The 21582-nt window shown below is 36.1% G+C and overlaps 1 protein-coding gene and 2 long non-coding RNA genes across 9 annotated transcripts in view; all 3 read right to left on the bottom strand.

Moving 5' to 3' along the window:
* Positions 1-15143, bottom strand: part of Nrt (Neurotactin) — a 48552-nt gene extending 33409 nt beyond the window's left edge. For 2 of the 4 annotated variants that reach the window (XM_071781378.1, XM_071781382.1), the window contains exons 1-2: positions 14878-15143; positions 9755-9976 (exon numbers count right to left, since the gene is read on the bottom strand). In XM_071781378.1, coding sequence (XP_071637479.1) covers positions 9755-9967 — 213 coding nt within the window. In that variant the 5' untranslated portion in view covers positions 9968-9976; positions 14878-15143. Of the gene's footprint in view, positions 1-9754; positions 9977-14718; positions 14852-14877 lie in introns of those variants that run through there. The other 2 variants (XM_071781379.1, XM_071781380.1) reach the window with 2 other exon arrangements.
* A 545-nt stretch (positions 15144-15688) lies between these two features.
* Positions 15689-16487, bottom strand: LOC139814740 (uncharacterized). The gene is made up of 2 exons (XR_011732574.1): positions 16311-16487; positions 15689-16227 (listed from the first exon to the last, which is right to left on the bottom strand). It is a non-coding gene; the product is annotated as an uncharacterized lncRNA (long non-coding RNA).
* Positions 16488-17472: 985 nt separating this feature from the next.
* Positions 17473-20242, bottom strand: LOC139814739 (uncharacterized). Of its 4 annotated transcripts, none has more exons than XR_011732572.1 (7): positions 20024-20242; positions 19845-19969; positions 19567-19773; positions 19260-19471; positions 19081-19180; positions 17753-18548; positions 17473-17500 (listed from the first exon to the last, which is right to left on the bottom strand). It is a non-coding gene; the product is annotated as an uncharacterized lncRNA (long non-coding RNA). The 4 variants fall into 4 exon arrangements; XR_011732571.1 differs by having other exon boundaries at positions 19850-19969; XR_011732570.1 differs by lacking the exon at positions 19845-19969.
* Positions 20243-21582: the final 1340 nt, after the last annotated feature.

The following is a 21582-nucleotide window of genomic DNA, read 5'->3' as shown; positions in this document are numbered from 1 at the left end:
TTTATAATTATAATATACATATATTTAATACATATATTTTTTTGTAAGTTTAATACCAAGTTAAACAAAATGTTTATTTTAGAAATTAAAGCACACAATTTTATTTTACAATACAATTATTTTATAATACAATTTGTCTAACATTTATTTAATTTCCAATTTCTTTATAAAAATCATATGTGTATATATATATATATATATATATATACATAATTATATACATACACGTAAATATGTATACATAATTTACATTAAAATAACATAATACCTGATATGATACTCTTTGATCTTTCATGATCGTACAAATATAACAATTTCAGTATCTAATATGAATTGAACTATCGAAATAAATATTACATATTACAATTAAATTTACATTTAAGCTATCTTAATTTCACGATTGTTTCTTTTTTCTTATAATTTATCAACAACTTGTAACAATTCATTTAATTCTTCAATATTTACAATTACAATAAATTTTGAAAGAGAATGAATTTCATCATTTATATAAATATTAACCTGTCCATTTGATAAAAAAGCAATTCTTTTTTTTACACTATAATCACTTTCTACTTTTTGGAAACCAAAAAACTTTTCATTTCCTCTTGAATAACTCCACTCTGTAGACGGAAGAGTTATCAACTCCAAATTATCTTGCAAATATTTAAAATATATATGTCCATCATTCTTATGTTCCATTGTGTTTTATTCTTACGTTCCTTATGTTTCTCTACTTTTATCCGGGATTCGTCTTTCTGAAATATATTTAATTATATTAATTTTAATTAAGGTAAACGTATTTAAATTATATATTTCATTTTAATTTTAACATTTATTTTTGCTTATTTATAATTATATATACTTACGCGTATTATTACTTATTTTAGTATAGGCTCAATGAAAAACATTTTTATACGTTTATAAAATATTATATTTACTTATGAAACACATTTCTGATATATTTTACATTTATTACCGTATACACGTGTGATCATGTGTTTCTAACCTTTTCGTGTCTCAACAGCTGTCACAATTTCAAGATGGCGACGAAATGTTGCAAGCTATTCCGTTCAGCGAACATTCCTCTATACGGAACATTTTTCGTGACCACTTCGTGACTACGGAGTCATGTCTCCTTATACTACTTCATGGTAGAAACGCACCTGATCGTTATCTAAAACCGTCTGCAGGTGATGTTCTCTTCGAATTTGAAACTTTACTTTAAATAAAAAAATTAATTACGCGTGAAAAAATTTACTTGAAAAACTTGTTTCAACTCTTTACTTAAGGCTTCGCGAACTGTCTAGGAAATAAGGTTAATCCTAGCTGCCAGGTGGATAGATTAGAGAAGCCATATGCATCTCGGAAAATGTATTACCCTACTTTAAAATATTGAATTTAAAAACAAATAACTTGTTATTTTATATATATATATATATATATATATATATATATATAAAATAACTTTCTTTTTATTTCCGTACATTCCGAGAAAAATTTTCGAAATGGAATAGAACAACAGTTCATATCTTTTTATAAATATTTTTATTTTTCAACATAATTTTCCTTTACATCAATGTACATACATACTTGAGACACCTATGCTCCAAGGACCTTATCTCATTACAAAATTCCGATTTGTCAAGTAATGCAAAATATCCGTCAATTATTGTCTCTTTCTGTTGTTTTTGATTACTGTTTTGTTTTTGGCGTATAGTGGGGGATCCAGATTTCATCGATAGTTACAAATCAGCGTATTCAAACGTATTCTTCATAAAACACTTCAAACACTCTTGAGAAATCTGCATTCGGATGTGTTTTTCATCAATTGTTAGCAAACGCAGCACTAATCTTGCATGGCAGAGAGCTTTTTCGTACACAATTCTCGAGTTAAAATATAAAATGCTCGAAAATGCTAAGGCTGAGATGCCCACAACCTTAGCAATTTCGGACACTTTTAATCAGTATTCCATTAAAACAATATCATGAACTTTTTCAATGGTTTGTGGAGTTTTCGCATTTTTTGGGCGTCTACTGCGAGGATAATCTTTTAGGATCTTCGCGATCTCGTTTAAATTCAGTGATTCTACTTAGAAACAGTTGGAAATAAAAGAGCAGAGTCCCCTTAAAGTATTTTGCATATCAGTATAAATATCTTTAGCTGATAAATCCTTCTTCACGAAATACTTGATCACGCATTACGAGTTTTTCTAATATCACGCAGATATGTTCGTTCAAAGATATATAAAAAATAAATTATTTCATGGAACGAGTTGGAACTTTATATGTGTTTATAGAATTTTCCATTTAACGTATTATGTCTGTGCGAGTGCTATTTATACTTCATTTCGAGAACTTTTTAAATGACCCTCGTGTATATATATATATATATATATATATATATATATATATATATGTGCAATGGGGCATTCTTTGTCAAATCAGACACCCCCCCCTGTCCAAAAATGGGAGCAACTGAAAAATTTATTTTAGAGCCCATTTTATAGCTATATGCATATACTTTCGTTTTAACTCTGGCCTTTTTGAAAAACCAATATGGCAGATCCAATATGGCGGCCAAAACCTGGGGAAACTGAACTTTAAAAAACATGTATCGCTCATTAGAGCTTACTAAAGCGGTTGCTTTTTTATGAAATCCAGTGGTACAGTGTTTTCTTCGTCCCTGGTAACGAATTTGTACTAAAAATATCAAATTTCAAAATGGCGGAATTTAAATGGCGGCCACTCTGTCATGTCTGCATGAAGTAATACCTCTGGTCTCCCGTGCAGCGTGACTGTAGTCCGGTGTGCTGTATGTTACGGAGAGGGGTTTTTAGTGGGTGCAAGTCCCACATATCCTGGTAACCGGGGCCAGGAATGCGCGAGGCATTTCCCCCTTTTCCGCGGAAAAAAAAGCCTCTCTAAAGTTATAAACTGTAACTTAAAAATTAATCATCATTAATTGCTTCAAAATATTGCTATTTTATTAACTAGTGCACTTATTGTAATTTTCTATATTGAATCCTTTTATTCTTGCAACCTTTTAGGCTGCGTTCGGAAACTATTCGGATGCACCCATCAGCGTCGTTCTATCTTTGTTACTTACTGAAAATTGAACAAAGACAGAACGCGACGCAGGTGTGCACCCGAGTGAAGTTTCCGAACGCAGCCTAAAAGGTTGCAAGACATTGGCCTCGTATCGGACCTCTTCTTCTTCCTTAGAAGCCATTACTCAAGGAAGAAGAAGAGGTCCAATACGCGGCTGATTTCATGTATTGCAACCTTTTTTTTTTAGTAGCCGACTGTACAGACGGCGTCATTAATGCCTTCCATGCACTTGAAGGCATAGTACATGTAACGTGCACTATAGAAATCCCCAGAACACAGCTAGGAAAGCATTAATGACGCCGTCTGTACATACATACAAAATTCATTAAAACAATCACCTACAGCGTAAACTATATATGAAATCTGATAAATGCGATGAACGAAAACTTTCTATGGGAAACGTAGACTTAATTTAAATAATATATTAATAATATAATTTATTTTCCAAAATAATAAAAGGATTCAATGTAGAAAATTACATTAAGTGCACTATTTAATAAAATAGCAATATTTTGAAGCAATTTTAAGCTACAGCATATAACTTTATAGAGGCTTTAGTTTGAAGATGATAGAATGTTTTTCTAAAGCGGCGGTTGATATATTTACTTACAAAACAAGATTATAAGCCATGGATGGTTAAAAAATGGTTAAATTCATTAAATCATTTTATATTTGCTATAGACGATCTTATGCCAAAGATTGCATTAATTACTTATATTTACAATAAAATGTAATAATATAATTATATTTACATTTTTGTTTCATGTGTTGTACCTCAAATTTGATGGCCAGGTACTTTAACCCGTTGTGGTCACATGGGGTCCAGTGGACCCCAGGCTTTTTTTTTTTTTTTCTTAAAAGTATACTATTTTGAGAGTAAAACGCACATAGTTTTTTTGCTCTATCTCAAAAAATTTTGATGAATATTTTTGTGAAAAAAGTCAAATTTTTCGAAAAAAAATTTTTTTTTTACGTTTTTTCAACATAAAAAATTGTTTAAAATTATTGGATTATTAAGAGGAAGTCATAAATTAATTCCAGTTCAAGGTTTGAGTCGATACATCAAAAAGAACGCAAATGGAAACTGTTGTGGGGTCCATTGGACCCCGTGTGACCACTACGTTATTTTTAGGAGGTGTGACCACAACGGGTTAATAAGATAACTAAAAGAGATTTAACAGTGAAAATGAGTGAAAAATGTAGTTTTTTTATCACTTTTTCGAAAAAATTCAATGTTTAAAGGCTTTAAGCGACCTCTAAATATTAAGTTACAGCGCCTGCTCTTCAAGGGTCTTCATTTAAGAGTTACCCCAGTAAAACAGGTACGTCGCATCTGCGTCGAATCTACGTAATACGTGGATGGAGATTCATCCACGAGTTATTCACGTAAATTCAACGTTTCTTTTTCATTGTCAAAATCGAAGAACCTTATTCGCGTGGATTCAACGTTTCTTTTCTATCGCTAAAATCGATGTACCTTATCCACGTAGATTCAACGTTTCTTATCCATCGCCAAAATCAAAGTACCTTATCCGCGTGGATTCAACGTTTCTTTTCCATCGCCAAAATCGAAGTACCTTATCCGCGTGGATTCAACGTTTCTTTTCCATCGCCAAAATCGAAGTACCTTATCCGCGTGGATTCAACGTTTCTTTTCCATCGATAAAATCAAAGTACCTCATCTGCGTAGTATCAATGTAGATTTTGCGTAGATATTTTCACTGTTCTACTGACAGATAATTTATCAATCTCAGGAGACATTGATGTTGTCAATCGCAATTAATATAGCTAAATAGAACGTTATAATGAATAATTAATGAAAATGATAGTGAGACATTTTAACATTGAAGAATTTTACTATGTCGTAAAAATACAAAAGTTATGTGTTATAATAATAATCAGTTTTTAAATTGAATTTGTTTCTTAAGATAATTTTTAAAAAATTATATATTTGCGCTGGTTATGACATATGTAGACTATATATAACACTTACATCAAATTAAGAAGTAGTCTACCACGTAAGGCAGTTGGCTCACGATCCAGAGGTCCCGAGTTCGAATCCCACCAAGGTAAGTGTGTTTTTATATGTGTTTTTAAATACGAGAAAATATTTATAATCATAGACTGCATCTTAAAAAACAAATTTAGTTATAAAATAGTAATAAAATTTCGATAAAAATAATTTTTTTTATGCCGGGTGAATATCGGAAATCAGTGTCCTCTAGTATTAAGAGGTTTTTTTTGGGTGAGTATAATTCAATACTATGCATCAGTAGTTCTCTGTGTAATAAATTACTACCAGTAATCCAGTACTGCCCAGTACTTCTAAAGTACTCGCCAAAATATTAAGACGTGAAACTTTCACGTAAATTCCACGTCAAATCGATGATCTCATCCACGTGGATCCGACTACCGTTTTTAAGCGGATAATCCACCCGATTGTCTACGTGAATTCTACGTCGCTGGTCCACATGAAAGAAACGTGGATTCCACGTTCCTGTTTTACTGGGGTAGTAGAACGAATTTAAGGGGTGAGACTTAAAATCAAATTTTTGACCCAAAAATATTGCCACCCTTATATATATATATATATATATATATATATATATATATATATATGAGAAACATTTTACTTAAATTTCAAAATATTGGAAGCTCCGAAGTCCAATCTTGTTAGACAGAATAGCAGCGACAAAATAAAGGGATAATATTTTTCAATGGTTCTTCCATTCAAAACTCTTTCACGAGCTCTACATGTGCCGGGTATCAATCCGAGTAACGAACTGCTTACTTCTTTTATTCGCCGTTTCGCATTCATCGCCGACAGGAGATAGTTATGAAGCTGTGTCCACAAGAAGAGCGATACCAATTGGCTTCTAGCCACGGCCTACGTTTATACAAAGCCCCCGCCGCGTTCCGTCCGCGATTTACGAGCCGTTAAAAAGAGGAAAGCGAAAGGATGTCGGAATAAAGAATTACAAGGAATCAAGAATAATACTTTCGTTTCTGCCAACATACGTACGCGACTTTAGCGTTACTACCGGGCTCGGCGTCAGCTTTCGTGGCATCCAGCCGCGTTTGTGTACTCAAAACCTTCGTATCCTCTACAATCTACAGGAATAAGCTCTTGCCGATTTCACCTCTCGACGCTAGAAGTCGTTCGCGTTCGTTCCGATGGCGCCGTGAACGCTTTCTCAGTAATTAATGACTCACGTTAGACCAATATTAGTCAGACACCGATGTTAGTCCAGAGGAACGCAGTGACCGCCGTTTCCGCGTGTTCAATATACATATACTTCGATTCCGAGACCGAGAACTCGTTCCCGAGTCGTTACTGAAAGAAAACCCACTTCGAACGTAACCGGATGCATATCATGTATCTTTACAACGCTATCAATAGAAGGAAGATTGAGCACCATGTAATGGATGTGTTACGATCTGATTGGCTGCAACGAGATGCTGCAACATTGACCATGATTAAGCTGTTTCTTTCCTTTTTTCTCTTATTTAAGTTAATTTAGACGTGGTAGTACATAGACAAACAATCGTGGTCCTAACTAGAAAACAAATCAGGAATTCTAGTTACTAGCCAGTATTTTTACAGTATAGCTATTTTTACTGGATAGATACTGGTCAGTTTGGGCGACGTTTGTTTGGGTATTAAGTAACTGGATAGTAATAATGGCTTTTTCGGATGGATAAATATTCTACAAATGCGAAAGTACTGGGGAAATCTTTTCGCCATTTGCGGGAGAAGCGATTCTACTACATTGCAATTTTTCTTTGTCACCCCGGTTTTCCATATTTCCTCCACATGGCAGATGCTTCACGCTGCAGTGAAGCCCGGTGATCCGTAATGGTCTCAGAAACGACGCGCGGCATAAATTTCAAGTGCGTTCATGCATCTGCGATCGCGGAGTATTTCAAATGAGCGTGGAAATACGTGAGGAATGTACTCGCGGCTCCGGGGCCGCAATATTTCTTCCGATTGTATAACATGGAAATTGACTCTCGATAGTCTCGATCGATATTGCTGTCAGTTATTCACGTTCCTGGCATTTGAGGGATCGAGAGATGAAAAAGATGCATAAATTTTTTCCGAGAAAACTTGCCTCGGCTATCGAAAAACATTATGATTAGGTAAGTGAATCGCAATGATGCTTGAGACAGATAGATTAATTCTGCATTGCTGGCTCATCGTCTCATAGCTTTATAGATATGGGCTGGTAATACATAGCAGAACTTATCCGGAGGAAGTTAGAGAGAAAAACATGCTTTTTAGTACTTTTCTCTCTTAAAGTGTCTGAACCGGAAATACGGAGAAAGAAAAAGAGAGAAGTACTGAAATATTTTTTTCTCTCCGTATTTCCGGACACTTGAAGAGAGAGAAGTACTGAAAAGTATGTTTCTCTATCTAATTTCCTCCGCCGGACACTACTTCTAATACAGAAACTATAAGATAATTGCCAGTCCATGTCTATAAGGTCTATGGTCTCACAACATTGTTGGTTCCTTTTCTTTATCTACTATCCTTCTATCTCACAAAGATAGAGGAGTTCGTAATGCCATCGCGGTCGAGGAACATTTTAATTTCGTATTAGGCGAGTGCTCGTAAATAAGATCGTGTAACAATAGGGATGGAAGAAGAAGCGGCTACACAGATCGACATTACAGATTGAGAATTGAAACAGTACCGGATGTAAAGATCCGTTTGGGTTGCAAAGTGTCACACGACAACGATCGTCTCAAAAGGGGGGCCATGAATCTCAATACGGTACATGGACCGAGGCGATGAGACAGGCCGCAGGGCGATGAAAGAATGGTTTCTAGAACAAGGTGACAGCCGACACTTTCTTTTTCAATTAGGTGACTAATAAGGCGAATTAAGTCAATTAGAGAAGAGTCAGCTGCAACAGCACCAGGCGCCGACACGCCACTGCGTCTTCTTGGTTATCGTTGTCGCCGTGTGTTTTTAGTCCAGATGCAACATCGCCAGTTAGACGATGACGATGCGGAGAAAGAAGCAAAGAAAAGAAAAGGCAATTGTTTGCTCTCTCAATGCTGCTACATAATATCGTTACATGCGAATAATGCGAATCACCTCCATTGCTTTTCGCTCCTAATCGCACCGTGACGCAGAGATCAAAGTTACGATTGACGGAAGCGACGCAAGTCGCAAATTTGCACAAGCGATTTCTCTTCTGACGTTATATTATCGTCAACGGAAATAATTAAATCGCTACGCACTAACTGATAAAAGCGTAATTATTCGCGTAAGATCGTAAACGTCCTCTCTCGTCGGAGACGTCGTTATTATTTAGATTTGCGCTACCTACGGAGTTTGTTTCACGGCGATGCAACGCTGATGGTGAAAATAAGAAAATAACGGACAGCAAAAACCGTGAGCGTGCGATGAAAACGGTGAGACTCACTCGCATTCTCTCGAGCGTATAAATTCTACAAATACGAGATCTTCGTATTTAATTAGCGGAAAGCACGACAGACATGACTGGATTCTATACATCCTGCATCGTTGTTACGGTTTATTTTGAGGATTATCTCGCGACGGTTGCGTACCTATGTATAAAATCTCATAAAGTCTCTAAAGCGCAAGTCCGCGTTATTGCTTTATCTGCGGTATTACGCGACCATGTTCCTCTTTTTCGCTGATATACATATGTATATAAAGTTATACATGTCTCATGTACATAAAGTTACAGTTTCTTAAAATTTAGAATAGCTGTTTGGGCGTTTGAAATCTTCAATGCGACTGGCGTCCTTTGTTTATCCCAGTGTCATCATAGAGCCTTGTTCGCAAAGATGAGGTAATTCGCTTAAAAAAAAAAAACCACCTCGTCGGTAAAGCCCCCATGGTGCGCGCCAAAAGGGGTGTTCACAGGCCCGTAACGATTTTTTTTCTATCGCGTTAAAGAAGAGAGGGAAAGCAAGACGTTAACCGTCGCACCTGGTATCGATTAGAGGCTTCACGACAATAATAAAAATGACAAACGGAAGAAAAGGGCCTAGGAACGGCCGAGTTTGATCTTATCGCGACTCGATTACTCCCTGACTCTCCCGGCGAGTTAATTAGGCGAAGAGAGATAAAACGGGTCGTTAATGATCTGCAAAATATTTACTCTTGGAAAATATTAGCCTCGCTAAACAAATGTTGCGACGATCGCGAGAGACTCTATTAGAGTAAATTTCTCCAGAGACTCACATAAATTCGTTCATACATTCAATTCCGCGTTGTATTATTTAAATGTCTGCGTGCAGTACTACCTGGCATTCTTATGACTTTTTCGCGATCGTCTCGCAGATTTGAAACGCGATAGCAGTCACAATTATCCGCGCGAGCGCCGATGACGTAGGAGCAGAAAGTGATACAATCGCTAAACAATAGGTCTATTAACGCCGCGCTTTCTACACCTGCTGTACTTGCGAGGAATGTGCGATTCTTACGTGAGAAAAATACGAAAATCAACATATAGGATAGGAAGTGCGAGGGTAGAACGAGGAGGCGAGCGCATCCAATACCGACTCAACGTCGGAATGTCGTAACCGCGGTTCGTCTCACGTCCAGATAGGATTTGACACGCCGCGCCGCGCGGGAAATAACGGTTCAGATAAAATATCATAGTGTTACCTTGCACGGCTCCTTGCTCTTCGTACGGCAGAATCCGGGCATCTTGATGCCGCCGATTGGTATCTTCTTCTTCGGTTTCTGTTCCTCGGATTCGAGATCGGACGCAGGTGCGGCGCCGGTGTGCTTCGTATTCTCGGCGTTCAGCATCTTCTCTTTCTCCTCTTCGGCAATCTCCTTTTTGTCCATGCTTTTGTCCTGATCCGCCTGACTCATTCTCTATTCCTGAAATTGAGAATGAAGAAAATCCGCGTTTAACTAAGGGTTGGGCGCATACATCTTATCGCGAATTTAATTTGACGCGCTGTCGAGACACTCTAGTTTGCTACTAATGTTGAAGATGAACATACTATGACGGCCACACGTCGGAACTTTGTCGCCGAGAGAGAATCGTTTTTAAATTCAATGAAGAGTCCGTGACTGGAGGACCGTCTACTTCTTCCGAATGTTTGGAACACTCGGTGCACTAATCGCATTCAATTGCCATTCAACAGCTATATCACTTGCTACGCGCGGCAGTGGACGATAATTTCTTATCTTTATTCACTATTTTGAGGCATGCTCTGAAGTACAGCGCCAAGTTATTACATTACAAGTCTTTATGCGAATCTCTCCAAAGTATTATCAAATTTCTTGTAATATAATGCGCGAATAAAGTTTCTTCAAGCTGATAATGTTTTATTCAACATTTCCCAACAAGAATTCTGTTCGCGTGGCGCAGAACATTCTACTGACTACTTCGATCGGCTTGTTTATCTCGATATTTATACTTTTATGGCAAATCGATATGTCTTGCCTTGAAACATGACACTATGGAGCGTATAAGCACACACGAAAATGGAGTTTCGCGAGAGAAACATCGCTCTTTTGCCGAATTTTTGTTCGCATCAACAAACGATAAGACCAAAAACGCAATCTCATTGAGAGTAGTTCTTTTTTATAAAACAATTTTCTCGTAGTCATCAATTTTTATAATACTTGAAATTTACCTCTTGATGAGGTTTGATAAATCGTCAAAGACAGTTATGTATGCAAAATCCCGATGATTGCACTCCCATCGAAGGAGCGGCCACGTTCGATGTATAATGCATTACCGTGATTTATAATCGTGCGTGCATCAAACAATCTACGAAACGCTATACGGTCACCGCAGAGTATAGTCGTTTAAATGATTTAGCGTGCTATCCCGATCTACCAAATTTAATTTAATTTACCGCGGCTGGTTGAAGAATTACTTTATCGTCGTAACACATCAGGACCCCAATTAAATTTTCAGAAAGAGAACATCCATAAACGTTAAACTTGAGATGAATATTTAGAAAGATAAGAATTTTAATGACATTTAACGCTCGTCTATTTCTAATCAATTTTTTAAAGCAAAGAGTATTATTTTATTTATTATCTATATTACAAAATAATTCTGTAACAAAATGTTAGTAATGTTATATATAAAAGCAATTATATGTGCGTATTATAAAAAAGATTATATATTGTATATAATAGAGTATATTTCTGCCTTAGAAAATTTATTCAAAATAAACCACAAATTTTATTTAAATTTTTATCTTCCTAAATATCACAAAAAATAATTATTATATATGTATACATATGTATAAATTGTTATAAGCAAAAAGCGTTGCACAGGTTTCGCGTTTGTAATGAAAGAATTATGCAAATTCGTGATTATTTCTACTGCACAGAACGAAGAAATGCATAATATCATATGCACCGACTATCTACTAGTTCGAAGACCGATGCCACACGATCGATCGGTTTACGTCTGGTCGTGGCGACGCTAAACCGCGACGTTGACCTGTCGTCATTTTGAGTTTGGTTGCTCGACGCAAGAAAATTTCATAATACCCGTATTGCACGAGAACACAGATCTTGAGAGAACAATCCTTCTTTTCAATTCTCGAATTTTAACTTTGAAAATCAATTTAGCATCGACGATTTACCTCTATTTGTCTGACTATTCTAGTATATTTTGCATCTTTCATTAACAATCGTTCAACATTACATTTTTACACATCAGTACGTATAAAATATATGTTTGTGACTTTTATTAGCTCTGTAGCATTTTTCTTTCGGATTTTCGTGCAATGTTAAGATCGTACGATATCGCCACTTTTAGGAAAAATATCGAATAATATTATCTGTGATTTTTAATGCTCAAATAATGAAAGTACTTTTTTCACTATTTAATTTAATACTTTTGAAAGATTACTCATTTCAAATATTATATTTGTGAAAGTTGATTGAAAAGAAGTGAAAATTTTCATAAAATAGGTATTTACATTGTGTGTAAACTTCACTCTTTTATTTACAAGAAATGTAATAAGAATTTCAAATCTGTTGTAAATACATATAAAAAAGTGTCAGTAAAAATTAAAGAAACACAAAATAAAACTTATCTAAAATCTCGAATAAAGCTAATTTGAACTAAAATATAACATTCTGATATTCTCGTAGAAAAAAATTAAGTATTTGGAGCGGATAATATCGATGAAAAATTTCCAAGACTCCGAAAAATTTCTCTAAAAATTTTTTGATTTTATTAGATAAAAAATCCAGGTTTTTAATATTTAAAAAAAAATACACAGAAAAAAAGAAGTGTTAAATCAACACGTACAAGAATATATAAATCGAGAAATGAGATTATATTGCATTAAATGAAGAAAACTTGATTGAATGAAGTCATTTATAGTTAAATAATGGGTAAACAAAGTTTTATATAGTTCAATCAAGAAAAAAAGTCGAAATAAAAAGTTGAAATTCTTATAAGAAGATTATATATTCTTGCGTATATATAAATATATCAATGTTGATTTGATATTTCTTTTTTTTCCGTGTAGATACCCTGTTTGAAGAAAACTCCTTCATCTCAAAGAAAGTAAAAGAAAGAAGCGAAGAAGTTAACTACCTTTTTAATCGAAGAATAGACAGTTTAACACAGAAAATATTATTACGTATTATGCGGACCTCTTTACTTTCGGCTTTATATAAGCGTGAAAGCAAACATGACATGATACGGTCAGGGTGGAAATAATTAGGTAAAGCTAAATATAAAGTGCAATAATCAGTAAATGTGAAAACATGGTCTATTTTTTTTTTAATAGTCAATATAGACGCTCCGTTCTTTCGTGGGAATGCGTTTAGAACGACACGACCAGCGTGACGACTAGTTCATTCACCGTCTGAATGAGCTAGAAACTGAAAGGAAGGGTCGTGCACTACAATAGAAGATTCGTTTTTCCTGCTGCGATTTCAACGCGCCGATGACTAGACCTCTGCAAAATCTTGACGACGCGAGGAGAATCTTTCTTCTGTACAAATCCATCTAATACGGAAAGAATGATTTTGAAGTATTTAAAAATTTATAATTAAATACAGATATTAAAATAATTTTGTTTGGCCATCAAAATAACACTGCTGGCTCAAAGTTTAAAACTATTAATTAAAAATGTCTACTATATGAAATAAAATCAAACTTATGCATTATAATTTAACACATTTTTATAATTTTATTCATTGTTCTATAATTAAATAAAAAATAATATAAAATATTTGAAAGTTTTACAAAAAAATATTTTTTTACAAGATGAAAAGAGTATCAGAGACTATTTTCGTCAAAGTAACCATTCTTACATTTAATCTCTTTTTTACCAATCTAGGTAATTTAGCTATAAATTTATTTATTTTTTCTGACAAAAGATTCTCTTCCATCCATCTTTCAAAATAGTTCACGGTTTAGTTTTGGAAAAAAGGTTTTACGACCGTAATTAATTTTCTTAAAATTAAACAATGCTATGTTAACTGTGCTAAATATAATTTACTTTTAAAAGAAATTAAGAAAAGATATTGAGTAAGACATAAATCGGACTTTTAAGTAACGTTTTATTGGAATATTTTTAAATTTTGTACATGATCTCTCTCGAACTTTTGAGAGAGAGGCAGTGTATGTATAGGATGCTCAAGTATGATGATGATAATGCTGCAAAAAGTTTTGACATTCTAGCAATCAGTTTGAGGGTTCAACAAAATTATTTTAAGATTGGTATTTACCAAATCAAAATGACAATAAATAATGTCTTGCTATCTAAATAATTAAATTTTCAGATACTTTAGCAAAATCGTTCTTTCCGTGCAGTATTTTATAGCTTTGTGCGATTTCTGTCGTTGTTGAAATTTTTCCCTTCTTTTCCCTCAAATCCTAATGCACGCCTAAACTTCATTCTACACGCACAAAACATAGCTGTATGTAAAATATGGTATAGTTAAAACGGACCTCGCAATTAAGAATCTTACTCCGTAATTTGTTGAAAAACGGCATTATTATCGTTTGTCCATGGATTCATTAAAAGCGAAATTTCGGAGCGATTGCGATATTATCTTCTCGACGTTAATCACGCGAATTAATTGCGAGATTTCCGCGCTGGTTTCTGTTCTGATTCGACAGCGACATCGGGATCACGTGGATTCGATCTCGTAGAACTAGGTACTCGATTCCGAACGTGTCGCCGGTGGGCGCGAGGTGACGCCGAGATTAGCCGCCATCCGCATAATTTCGAGCAACGGCATCATTTTCGCGATCGCCGGTACGCTTTCTATTCTCGCCGGCGATCGCACGATAAATATGCAGTGAAAAAAAAAAAACGCAAAAACTGGAGTAACTGGATTCGAACGCCAAGTTAGGTGCGATTTCATTGACGCTAGAAACCAGCGGCAGCGTCAAGAAAATGTAGTGGGGGAAGAAGTTCAGACCGTCTCAACTTTTTAGCGTACCGCAAAATTCAACGGAACTTCTTCCCCCACTACATTTTCTCGACGCTGCCGCTGGTTTCTAGCGTCAATGAAATCGCACCTCGTTCTTTGTTTCGATAAAGAATATCGCTCGCGTTTCCGCGAGGGCGAGCCGAAATCGAATCGTGAGACTGAGAAAAAGAAAAGTATACAAGACATATTACCCGGATTGCAATCGTTTGTGCGAAAATCTTTGAATCTTGCAGTTCGATCTCAAATCCGTATTCGTGGCGTATTAATAAATCGACGACGCGAACTTATCGGCGAGTCGCATTCGCGCGCGCGCAAGTACGAACGCGGAAACAAAAACGCGAGGAACTCACCCCCTCGGAGAATGCGCCGATGGACGCCGTTATCGTTCTCCCTCACTCACGTTCGCACACACGCGTACGGCCAGTTACGAGACCATAAAAACCGCCGCCAGATCCGACGACGTTGCGTTTATCCTGCGGGAATAGCGAAGGACGCGTTGCGTGTTTCGTTTTTCCGTTGCAACCGACGCCGCGGAACTCGAAGGTGGAAAACAACACAAACCACGAAACTCTCGTGAGGACGCCAAGCGCGCGACTGACGGCACTGACGCTACCGACCTACCGTTGAAACGCCAGCAGCACACGAAGAGTGCGTTTAGGGGAAGTATATCCTGCTTGGCGATGAACCTTCGAGCGCCATCTTGATGATGCGAAAGATCGACTGCTTGGCGCGCAACGGTCGACTTTAACCCTTTACAGTTTCTGTCACCGATGAGATGCTATATTGACCTCTTCAAAAATATTAGCATATGTATATATACATTTAGTTTTCTTCTTTTTTATTCTAATATTTTTATTTTAATCTTCATAATAATATATGATGATAACAATTTTCTGGTGAAAAATTTTTTTAAAATTCTCTTAATTTTTCAAAATTTCTACGTAAATATAACTTTTTTAAGAAAATTTCTCAGATTTTTTAACATAAATTGGATATTCAGAAACGCTGAGGACACGATTACGATAATTGTGGTCCCTTGATTTGACGATATAGTTTCTGGTAGTATTTTCTACGCTAAACAAAAAATTATATTAGGTCTTATATAGGGCTAACTGTTCTAGTTTTCGAGATATACAGTGTTAAAGTAAAAAATAACCAATATAAATTTTTAAATAATACTTCAATTGTGTGTACAGACGGACACATGTAGGCGGGAAAGGAGCTACCGCCTCTTCCTTGCAGACAGGGGTGAGTGGGGGTGGACCTCGGTTCGCATGGAAAGTTGAAAACCCGAACCCCGTACAATATATAATAAACCTCGTTTCGCCCTATAAGCAAACCAGGGTGGGGTAGGGTGGACCTCGCCCTAATGTCTTGAATTCTTTACGTTTTTTGAACGTACATTATTTTATAACGTCTACAATATTTTTTTGTAAAACTTTAAGTATAATATAATACATATATATATATGATATAACAGATATCCTCTTAATTATTTAATAGTCCCAATTTTTCCTCCATTTCACGCAATATTATTAAAAACTCCAATGCTAACTGTGATCTTTCCCTGTAAGGAAGTCGACGCATTCCTTCTGCCAGTCGTAATATAAACCCATCAATAGGATTAGGTTGAATATTCGTGCTTAAAGTCTGTAAAAAAGCTCTATCTACTTCGTCGATGTTATTTGAATGTTGTCTTTCTGGAACCAAACAGTAGATTAAATTATTAAAAACTCCAATATCCTCATATTAATGTGTGTGTGTATTTATTTTAAACACGAACTTCGTGAAGATGAAGTCGCTACAGACAATTCAGAGATACCCGGTGATGTTAAAGGTGGCCTGTTTTCTAAATCGTTGCTGTCATTCATAGCTATATATATAGGTGAATTTGAACAGGAAGGTTATTCGTTACTTGAGCTGTGTCTTTCCTGTTTGGAAATCTTAAAGATGTACATGTTCTGGAAAAAAAATAGAAAATAAATTTAGTTTTTATTATTCGACATGTCATTTAACACATTTCAATATATAACTTACTCTTGATATTCTATAATGTATCATTAAGAAAACTCATTGCATCGTAATAGCTGAAAGATGGTTTATTTCTTTCATTTATGGAAGTACCTGCGGCACCACTCCTTTTTTCAGTGCTCTGTATTTTCTTAAAATTCCTCCTAGCTTTTGTATAACAATCTCTTAAATATTGCCATCTTTTTTCGGCGCCAACAGGTGATACTTCTAAAAGATTAATTAAAAAAAACACATGTTTATAAAAAGAATGTAATGATAATGTTGAATCATAAGTTTACCTCCTAGACAATTACTGACTTCCTGCCATAGATCTTTTTTCTTTAATTTAGTTCTTTCTTGAAGTGGTATACGAGGATCATACAAGGCTGGTCGTTGTTGAACTATACTTATCAGCTCTTCATCTACTTCTTGTGGTTCTGAAGCATTATTTTCATTCCCTGTTACATCATTTAGGCTTTCATCCCCTGTTGTCTCCATCAAATTGATATCTAAACAATAAGAATGGAAAAAGGGCGGCAGTGTGGTCTAGTGGTAAAGCGCCAGACTCGTAATCTGAGGAACCAGGTTCGAGTCCACTAGAGCCATATGTAAGCATGGAATGTTTTTTCGATAGCTGTGCCCCTCCGTGCAAGATAGGCTTTTGTGCGGAGAAAACTGGGCTCCGTCTTTCGGAAAGAGACGTTAAGCCGTTGGTCCAAAGGGTTAAAGTGAGAGGAGAATGATAATATTGGTAGTAGATTGCGAACCTTACGGAAATATGCAATAAATTACGAATTTTACAGGAATTTTACAATAAGAATAAAAACTCACTATTGATTGTAACGAAAATTTCGTACTGTTTACATTGCATAAAAATATTATATACAATACTACATAAATACTATATACAAAATTTTTCATACCTGTCATAATAATTTTTCCAGCCTCATCCACGCTTAGAATCTGACATGCAGCGTTAAAAAGACCAAAACAGGAATGTTTCAAAATAGCATCCATTTTCAACAACCGCAGTAATCACATTTTGCTGTCTAATAATAAATAAATAACATCATATACATAATTAAAGTAATTAAATTTTACGTAAATTGAAACTGCTACAAGCATATTGTATATGTATGTTAGGCTAGAAATGTATGCTAGACCATCAATATATCAACATTATAACCTAACTTAGCACACGTATCTCATAATTACAATATTTACAGCAGATGACATCATATTCCCCTTTTTCAATCAAAATAAAATATAAATACAACAGCAACTTAATTATCACAACACTCTTTACCCTAAGAGCAAAAAGTCGACTTTAAGTCGACTTCTACCAAAACTGACTTGGCAGAAAGTCGACTTTTTTAAGGACAAAAGTCGACTTGAAGTCGGCGAATGTCTCAAAAAACGCCGACTAAAAGTCGACTTTCCGTCATGACAAGAAGTCGACTTCCCGTCATGACGGGAAGTCGACTTGAAGTCGGCGAATGTATCAAAAAACGCCGACTAAAAGTCGACTTTCGTCCTTAAAAAAGTCGACTTCTCTGCCAAGTCAGTTTCGGTAGAAGTCGACTTCAAGTCGACTTCCCGTCATGACGGAAAGTCGACTTCCCGCCAACTTTTAAAGTCGATAAAATAAACCGCCGCGTACGTCTGGAGGTCGGTTGTGTATCTTGAAACGAGGTGAAAATGACAAAAGTTAACAGATTTTATTAGATTTTGATAAATAAAATCGTAGATACGCAATGAATTTTCTCACTTTTAATTGTAATTTTTACCTCATTATTTCAAGATACACAATCGACCCTTTGCTGGAGGGCTAAAACTGATGCATTTCGATTTTTTTTCATATATAAAATAATTTAATTATCTAAAAAACTGTATAATTACAATCTTAATGTTTTATTCTTAATTACAAAGGCGGCCACTGTGTGCCGTCATATCTGTGCCACTTCTGCGTGCGCGGATTCCGGCAGCCACTTCTTGTAAGCTGACAACAGAACTAAAATTATAAATATATAATATCCACAGACTTATACTAGACCATTAACATCTATGGACGCACTGCCGAAAAGCTGATGCGAGTGCGAGGTGCAAGCGTTAGTGAAGGGTGCGGCCATATTGAATTAACAATAAGTCACTATCGGGTGTTCAGTTGCTCATGATGTGCGTTTATCTGTATTCGTTATTACAGTACATAACGAAGCAGGCGAATGTTTTTGTGTTAAATATTGTTACATGTTATCAATAAGTTTGTAAGTCATGCCTTCAACGTGTAGCGTACTTGAATGCCGAAATCGAACCACTACTCCTGTAGTATTAAACCCTTTTTTTTGGACATTCTGTATATGCCAGACTATTGTATAGAAATCTTGTATAAAACCACTTGTATAGAATCTGTAGTATAGCATATCTTGACTAAAATCAACATGGCGGCAAGCATCACGGCCGAGATGCCTGTCAGCGGTCTAGTATTGTATAGAAGTCTACTCTATGATAATATCTAAATATTATTTTATAAATTAAAATCTCACATTTTTCATCCAAACCCCAGATTTCTAGCAGTTTGTATTTGGACAAGACTCCCTGCGACTGCAGCGTTTGTACTATATTGCTTGAGTGCGTGGTATCAACCTGAAAAAATCGTATTGAATTGATGTAATCTATTCGATGAATCAACGTGAAATCGAAAGAAGATAAAATAACGAATTACCTGGCCTATGACTTGGTGATGCTCCCAGGTGTCGTCAGCAGCGACGGAACAAATCGTTTCAGCTTAGGGTACACTTGACCCTCCAAGAAGAAATATGCGAACCACTTCACACCGTCCATAGATGCTCTATATCCATCGATGGTAGTGCCCATCCGGCCTTTCCAAATGTACCAGACACGCGGCAAATGATCTTCCCGGTTCCTTGATTATATCTATAAATGAGAATAATATTCGATCATAATGAAGATTAATATCTTTATAAATAAATAGGAAAAACATTATAAAGCAACAATTGTGATAAAAATACCTTGGCGGTGGATCAACCAATGGTTCACTAAGATGGCATAGCATGGAAGCGAATTTCGGCAATCATTCGGGTTCTATTGCCGTGACACCTCGCATATACATCTTATTCGTTTCGTACATCTCTTTATAAACCACCTATTCCGGACTGATTTTCCGTAGAACGCACGAAGAATGCATGAACACAGGTTCCTCCATTTCTGATGGTGTTCTGAAAGATGGTTCAGAATGGAGAGGTCGCATTCAATAGGTCTTAATTATCGATGATAATTAATAACACACCATACCTAACCTGTAAGCAGGTTTCCACTTGGCCTTATCCTCTGATCCTCTTTTAGATCCGCCATACCTGCAAGAACTATCTGGCGCAGCAATTTCGCTTCCATGTCGGTTGGTATAACGGCATTCTGTAACAATTCTTGTTGTAGACAACCGTCTCAAACATATTGCAACATACATACAGTCAAATTCCAGTATTCTGATCTAATCGAGGAAGTCAACGGGAAAACAATGATGACGACGACGACGACGTTTCGTGGCGGTGGTTGATAGCGCGGCGCTTTTCGACGTCTTATCTTGTCCTGTCTCGCGGCATGTATTTTTTGCACTCGCGTAAACTTTAATTTGCTCCTCCAGCCTCCTCGAGATTCGCCGCCATATTGATGATGCATGACGCGCCGCTTGACTGTTTTCCGTCTTTTTATAGTTGACTATTTAGAAGTCGACTTTCCGCTATTTTTAGAAGTCGACTAGAAGTCGACTTATAAAAATCGACGGAAAGTTGACTTTTATAAGTCGACTATTTAGAAGTCGACTTTTAGTCGACTTTCCGCCATTTTTAGAAGCCGACTAGAAGTCGACTTATAAAAGTCGACTTATCGTCGACTTTCCGTCAACTGTGCTCTTAGGGTTGGGAGTCTATTCTCAATGATAAGTGTAGGTTGGGGATTAAGCCTCAATGTTTAGTGTAGGTTGGAGATTGATCCTCATCGTTGGATGTTGGTTTGGTGTTAACATTGCAGGGTGTTAACCTTTAATGTTCTATGTCGATTTAATAAGTGTCGCTATGATCCCTTTATCGTTGAGTGTCGTTATTAAATGTTATTGTTACTACGTTTACGCGAGCGTTACTTCTGTAGTAACTTACGATATATCACTTGTTTACGCGGAGTAAATTATCGTAAGTTACTGCAAAATCCCGTTTACGTACGCGAAGGAATTATCGTAAGTTACTACAGAAGTAACGCTCGCGTAAACGTAGTATGTGTGTTAATCTTCGTTAAGTGTCAATTGACGGCTTGGTTTATTGGAAAAGTGTTTCAGATAAAAGTTGAAAGGTTCGAAGGGCCAATAGACGATCTTATTGGATTTTGGATCCAGGGCCTGTATTGAGCCCAATAGGGCTTAAGTCAAATTTTTAAAATAAAAACCCCTATTTTTTATTGTACCATCTTTCTCTATTAATTAATTTGAACAACTTTTGTTTGAAAAATTCTTTTATTTGCTTAATAATTTTTTAGATATTCAAGGAAAGCTTGGTAACTTTTTCAACATTTAGCTTGTGATATCTTGATGATTGTTTGCCAGAGAAAAAAGTGGTACAGAGGACTTTTTAACTTAATTTTATTTCAAAAATGTGCTGTTGCAATAGTATACTCCAATTTTTTTGAAGTGAAACTTCTTTAGGCACGGTATAGTGAGTTCGATTCGCGACACGAAAAAGTGTAACGGAAGTGAAACTTCTTTGGTACGGTAGTAAGTTCGATTCTGCGACACGAAAAGTGTAACAAAAATTTGACCAATAGGCGTACGGCGTTGGCGAGACGGTTCTTCTTCTGGCACGGTAGTAAGTTCGATTATGCGACACGAAAAGTGTAACGAAAATTCGACCAATAAGCGTACGAAATAAAACTTCTTTGGTACGGTAGTAAGTTCGATTGTGCGACACGAAAAGTGTAACGAAAATTTGACCAATAGGCGTACGGCGTTGGCGAGACGGTTCTTCTTCTGGCACGGTAGT

Source organism: Temnothorax longispinosus, chromosome 6, assembly GCF_030848805.1.
Source record: "Temnothorax longispinosus isolate EJ_2023e chromosome 6, Tlon_JGU_v1, whole genome shotgun sequence".
NCBI lineage: Eukaryota > Metazoa > Arthropoda > Insecta > Hymenoptera > Formicidae > Temnothorax > Temnothorax longispinosus.
The sequence above is the reverse complement of the archived record's forward strand: the minus strand, read 5'-3'. Positions and strand labels throughout refer to the sequence as shown.